General features: G+C 39.1%; 1 protein-coding gene and 1 pseudogene across 1 annotated transcript; both read left to right on the top strand.

Moving 5' to 3' along the window:
• Positions 1-835: 835 nt before the first annotated feature.
• Positions 836-3,092, top strand: LOC113689371 (subtilisin-like protease; annotated as a pseudogene).
• A 2,064-nt stretch (positions 3,093-5,156) lies between these two features.
• LOC140007301 (uncharacterized) lies at positions 5,157-5,978 on the top strand. Its single transcript, XM_072050027.1, has one exon. It carries the CDS (start codon positions 5,157-5,159, stop codon positions 5,976-5,978), a length of 822 nt encoding a protein of 273 aa, XP_071906128.1.
• The last annotated feature ends 792 nt before the right edge of the window (positions 5,979-6,770 follow it).

Raw genomic sequence — 6,770 nt, 5'->3', positions numbered from 1 at the left:
GGACATGATTCTGTTTATGTGGTTATTGACCATTTCATTAAGATGACACATTTCATTTCATGTCATAAAATTGACGATACTAAACATGTAGTTGATTTGTTCCTTAGGAAAATTGTTAGATTGCATGGAATGCCACGCACCATTATTAGTGATAGAGATGTCAAGTTCCTCAGTTATTTTTGGAAATCTTTATGGAGTAAGTTAGGAACTAAACTCTTGTTCTCTACGTCTAGTCACCCTCAAATTGATGGTCAAATTAAAGTGGTTAATAAGACACTCTCTACTCTGTTGCATGCTATCATTCAAAGGAATCTTAAATCATGGGAAGATTGTTTGCCACATTTTGAATTTGCTTATAGTCGCACTGTCCATAGCACCACACAATACTTACCATTTGAAGTTGTTTATAGTTTTAACCCTTTCACACCTCTGGACTTATCTCCTTTACCTGTGTTTGAGAGAATTAATATGGATGGTTTGAAACGAGCTGAACAAGTGCATGCTTTGCACCAAAAGGTAAGAGATAATATTAAGAAAAGGAATTTCAATTTATTCACAATGCTAACAAGGGTCGTCGCAAGATGATTTTTGAGCCAGGTGATTGGGTGTGAATTCAAATGCGCAAAGAAAGATTCCCGGTACAACGATGCAATAAACTCTTGCCTAAAGGTGATGGACCTTTCTAAGTGGTGGAGCACATCAATGATAATACTTACAAGTTGGACCTACCAGGTGAGTATGGTGTACACGCTACCTTCAATGTGGTTGACTTAAGTCCTTATCTTGCAGATGATGAGCTTGATTTGAGACCAAGTTGAGCTAGGTGGTCCGATGACTACATTTTTTGGCAATCTCTGCCAATTTAGAGACTTACATTGTTCATGTTGAGACACCTGACTCTTTTACTCAGCTGCCCACAGAAAGTTTTTCAAGCCCAAATGAAGATTTATATAGCTGGTACAATTCCTTTCTGCCAACAACAATCGCAAGTACCAATGAAGCACCACGAATGGTGTGTAGGTACCACAATGTTTTCAAAGGATTTTCTGCCAAATTATCCGGTGAAGATGTCAAAGAAATGGAGAAGAGGTCTGGTTTTCTTTCTGCTCGGCCCCAAAGGATGCTGTCTTTGCATACAACACGCACTCTTAATTTGCTTGGATTGCATCAAAATTCGGGATTTTGGAGAGAGTCCATTTATGGAAAGGGCGTCATCATTGGAGTCCTGGACACAGGAATTAAGCTGGACCACCCTTCATTTAGTGATGAAGGAATGCCTCCACCACCTGCTAAATGGAAGGGAAAGTGCGAATTCAGCACCCCAGTATGCAATAACAAATTGATTGGAGCAAGATTCTTCAGCGATGGGAATGGATCTCCAGCTGATGACAGTGGCCATGGTACTCATACAGCAGGCACAGCTGCAGGAAAATTTGTCAAGGGCGCCAACGTGTTTGGAAATGCTAATGGCACTGCTGTCGGTGTTGCACCTCTTGCTCACTTGGCAATCTACAAACTATGCGGTACAGATGATTGTTCCGAAAGCAATATATTGGCTGCAATGGATGTTGTTATTGACGATGATGATATTCTCTCCATCTCCCTTGGTGGAAGTTGGGTACCATTTCATGAAGACAACATTGCTCTTGGTGCATATAGTGCAATGGAAAAAGGCATCTTCCCGAGTTACTCAGCAGGAAATAATGGTCCTTATCTGTTCCCTCTGTCCAACGACGTGCCATGGATTCTCACCATTGGTGCAAGCACTATTGACAGAGAAATAAAGGGCAACTGCTGTGCTTCGAAACAAAGAGGAGCTAAATGGCCAGTCGCTGTATCAGCCCAATGATTTTCCTCCAACACCATATCCTCTGTTTTACCCTGGCCTAAACCAGAGTGATATTGATGCTGATCGGTACTGCACTGAAGCACTCCAGAACATCACAGAAGTTAAAGGAAAAATAGTAGTATGTGAACTTGGTGCCATACCACCAATAAGTAAGGGAACAAACGTCAAGGCTGCTAGTGGTGTAAGCATGATCATCATCAATTCGGAGGCCGAAGGTTACACCACGCAGGCCGATGCTCATGTTCTTCCAGCAACAAACACAAATTACGTTGATCAAGTTAAACTCATTGCATACATAAATTCAACTACTTCATCTGTGGCTACAATCTCATTCAAAGGAACTATCATTGGAGACAGTCAGGCTCCAGCAGTTGCTTACTTTTCTTCCAGAGGTCCAAGCTTTGGAAGTCCTGGAATCTTGAAACCTGACATAATTGGCCCTGGTGTAAACGTTCTCGCAGCCTATCATCAATCTGTTGAGAACAAAACCAACACGAAATCCATCTTCAATGTAGTCTCGGGCACTTCAATGTCTTGCCCTCATCTCAGCGGTGTCGCGGCATTACTCAAAAGTGCACATCCCAATTGGTCTCCAGCTGCAATCAACTCTGCGATGATGACCACTACTGATCTCGTCAACCTTGCCAAGATCCCATTCTAGATTATAAGCACATTCCAGCCGACCTTTTAGCCACGGGTTCAGGCCATGTTAATCCAGCGAGAGCCAACAATCCGGGACTCATTTATGACATTGAGCCAAAAGATTACACAACTTTTCTATGTGGCTTGAATTATACAGACAGGCAACTTGGCAGAATTCTACAGCGCAAGGCAAATTGCTCGGCTGAATCAAGAATACGCGACACACAATTGAACTCCTTCATTCTCAATTATAGTTGGATCCGAAGTTCAGAGTATACAAGGAATGTCACTAACGTTGGTGATGCTAATTCAGTCTACACAGTTAAGATTGTTCAGCCAGGAGGCGTCAATGTGACAGTTCAACCGAGTAAACTGAGTTTCTCAGAGGTGAACCAGAAGACCTATGAAATCACATTTACCCCATTAGCACCTGATGTACCCCTGTCTCATGGATCTCTTACTGCATGGACATCAGCAAAGTTCTCTGTCAGAAGCCAATTGCAGTCCAACCGGAGGTTATGACATCAGCATAGAATTCTATATTGATTTTTTTTTCTTTTTCGTTTTTCAGCAATAAACATTCTTTATGTTGAAAGTTTAATTCATGCATGTTCGCTATAAGTCATTCATGGAAGTGTATTCTTTTTGTACCTTATGATGAGTGTGTATCATCATAACATTGGGTGGTAGCAATAATGGTACAAAATCAACTGCAGCACTTCGGCAATAAATTAAGAAGAAATTAGATTAGACAGATTATGATTTGGAGATTTTCTGGTAATCAACAGATGACACAGTGATATTGCATAGCAAATCTGAGTAGACCAACTCAGCTGACACTGCATAATATGTAACAATCATCTAACGTGAAAAACTGATTACTAGTCAACAGAAAAAGGTACTTAATTTCTAGTGACATCTTCAAGAATTCAAAGATACAAATTTATTGGGAAAAAAAATAAGAAAAAGAGAAACTATTCCCACATCAAATTAATCCTAGAGTAAAGAACTGAATCTGCTTTGCTCAAGTTTCCAACTTTTGAGCATCTGTAGAAGTTGTTGGACCCAAAATTGTACTCAAATATAAACCTACAGGAACAATAACGAGAATTTGATATATGAGGCAAAGCAAATTTTCTTCAATTAATCAAACAAGGCTGCAGCTACAATTCTTACAATGTTCAAACAAAAAAAAAAAAGAACCACCGGAGGCTACTGACTTTTATATCCAAGAGACACGAGACAAACTACTTCAGACTCCAACTACTGCTAATACTAACATAGGAATTAATCATCCGCTTCACACTACGAAACACAATCATCCACCTATATAGTCAATCAATTAAAATAAATTAACAAATACACGTGGCCACTAATTAATGATGCTTGGCTTAAAATTTCTACAGAAGTTTATGGCACAAAACTTTTCCTTCAATTAAGCTCAAGCTCACATTTTCTGGTGCACCTTGAGAAATTGATCAACTTTTCGGTGACCGAATAAGGCCATCCTTCTGCCATTCCATCTGGCGCAGCAGTCAGAGACACCGACTTTAGCATAGCACTCTGCTGTAATATACGTCGTACAAACTCTAGATCAGATTCACTGCCGCTAAATTGATGTACTTTAATTTCCCTAATCTGTGCAGAATAAACGAAACTTCCCCCGCCGACCCGATGAAAGTCACACTCAAGATAACGAAGATTTGGGGCGTCAAATCCAACAACGTCGGCCAGACCTGTGGCTTTGATATTAGTCAATGTCAATTTTATCAGTGCAGTAAGTCTAATACTAAAGTATACAAGCTGATCAATAAACGTTGTAGTAATCTGTAAATCCTCAAGCAATGGGTAGCCATTTTCAGAGATTTCCAACCTTCATCATTGCCAGCCAATACGTTCATGTTATCCAGATGAAAGACCTTGAGATTTGGCTAGAAATTCAGCTCACGTAGTTTGATTCTTTGTCCAGATAATTTCAAGACCACAAAAGTTTTCTTATGAATATTTGATTGGGCAAAATTTGACTACCGACGAACTGCTGGCACCTTATGTCAAGAACTTTAACATCCCAAGAAAGCATGGCAATCATCCAGGAATTAAGCATTTGATCGGGGTTAAAGAACTAATCCGAAATTTACTCACTGAATTCGCTCTGGATTGCAGTAAAATTGTGTTGACAAAATCCATGAAATTATCATTGTAAATAAATCCATTTTAATTTGCTTTGAAAGGCATCGGATCGTCGAAATCAAAGCTGTTAAAATCGTGGTAGATATGCCCCCACCTGGTGGACAGAATTGAGGTGGCGACTGCAAATTTTGTGGGAAGAAAAGAGAGAATGTGACTGATGTTAGGATCTGGTAATCTGCTCAGTCTGTCTCCATATACATCATCTGGGCGCCTTCCTCCTCCGGAGGCCTTGACTCCTTTCGCCATGAAGGAGAGAAAGGGCGGGAAGATTTGGTGGCAGGATTTATAAACTTGATGTAGATGACAAGGATTCTTTTCTCTACTGGAAATCGATACTCCCAGAGCCTTTTCAGTTTTTATAAAGCAAAGGAAAAGAACCGCACTGCGTTTGGATTTGGATAGTCACGTTTTTGGAAAAAAATTTTGAGTATTACCTAAATAGGTTTTTCAACTACTTTCTTGTTTCTTCTGCAAAATGGCGGAACCTATATGGAAGTTGGCCCCAATACAGTGGGACGGCTTATTACAATGGCGGGCAAATTTCTGGAGGTGGTGGGAAGGGTTACTACAGGCAAGGAAAAGAACAAGAGGAGAAGATCACATTACACTCACAGCAAACATCATCTGGCAATTGTGGAAAGCACGAAATGCTCGACAGTATGAAGGGAAGTATAGAGATCATCTGTCTGTAATAGAAACAGCAAACAATGAATGTCTGGAATTTCAAGAGGAGCAGATGGAACAGGAGGCAAAGCACAGAACAGGAACAAGACACCAACTGCTCAACCACCAATGGAGGCCACCAGATACAGGTATAATGAGAATCAACACTGATGCTGCCGTTCCTATTAAGTTAGCAGGAGCGGGGCTAGGAATGGTAGCGAGGGACAGTCATGGGAACCTTGTAGAAGCTAGAGGTATCAGGAAGTATAGCAGAGGTGGTGCTGAACTAGAAGAGGCAGATGCAATCCGACAGGGGCTGGTGATGGCTAAGGAAGCTGGATGGCGAGAAATAGAGGTGCAATCTGATTGCAAAGCTGTCATTGAGAGAATCCATGCGAATGGTAGGGAGGAAGCCCCAATTGGTACAATAATGGAAGATATCAAACAACTATGTGGTGTGTTCCAATACTGTACCTTTTTGTTTATTAATAGAGATGGAAATAGATGTGCTCATCAAATGGCACAATTTGCAACCAAGCTTGTTTCCAATGTGGTATGGAAGCAAAGCTTCCCCCTGTGGCTCAAAGAGAGCATACAGGAGGACAATAGGATGAATATCCACTTTTGTACTTAACAACTTGTTTTATCAAGTTCACTAAATATATAAAGAGACTATCGTTTGACAAAAAAAAAAAAAACTACTTTCTTGTTTCTAATTTACCTTTTCTTTCTCTTGAGTTGTCACATATCCATTGAACTTTATTTATTTATTTTATATCAGTTTGCCCATTAAACTTCTGAAGGTAAATTATTTTGGGGTAAGGGATAAAAAAGGTTTTCATAACAACTGTCATGAATGGTGTAATGCTATTTCAACAAACTGTAAAATATGTTTAACTACTTGTACAATTTTACAATAATTGTGTGATACTCCATCACTATTCATATGGACTCTATATATAATAACTGCATTTCTGTTATGAAGTTTTATAAATAGTTAGACATATCTTACAACCTGTTATTAAGTTATTACAATGTTTAAGAATGGAAGTAGAGGCATATGATGTGCAAACCTTACCCTCGTGGGCAGGGGTGGAGCTAAGACCCCACAGTAAGTAGGGTCAAATTTTAGTATAGTAAAATTTATTTAAAAAAAAAACTACTAACATTATATAGAGGTTATAATTATACTCTATGAGTACTCTTTTGTTAAAATGTTGCAAAATCAATTTATTATCAATTTTGTTAAATATGTCTTTTTCAATGTAAGCAACTGAACCTCTTGAATTTTTTTTAAAACAATCTGTGAATCACCATCAACTTGATCTTCTACAGGTTTCTTTTATAAAATTTATCTTTACTCTATTATAAATAAAAATCATAATAACTTAATTTCTTATTATAAATAAAAAGTTCACCATCCACT

This window comes from Coffea arabica, chromosome 5c, assembly GCF_036785885.1.
Source record: "Coffea arabica cultivar ET-39 chromosome 5c, Coffea Arabica ET-39 HiFi, whole genome shotgun sequence".
In the NCBI taxonomy this organism is placed as follows: domain Eukaryota; kingdom Viridiplantae; phylum Streptophyta; class Magnoliopsida; order Gentianales; family Rubiaceae; genus Coffea; species Coffea arabica.
Note: the sequence above shows the minus strand (reverse complement) of the source record. Positions and strands in the feature narration are given on the sequence as shown.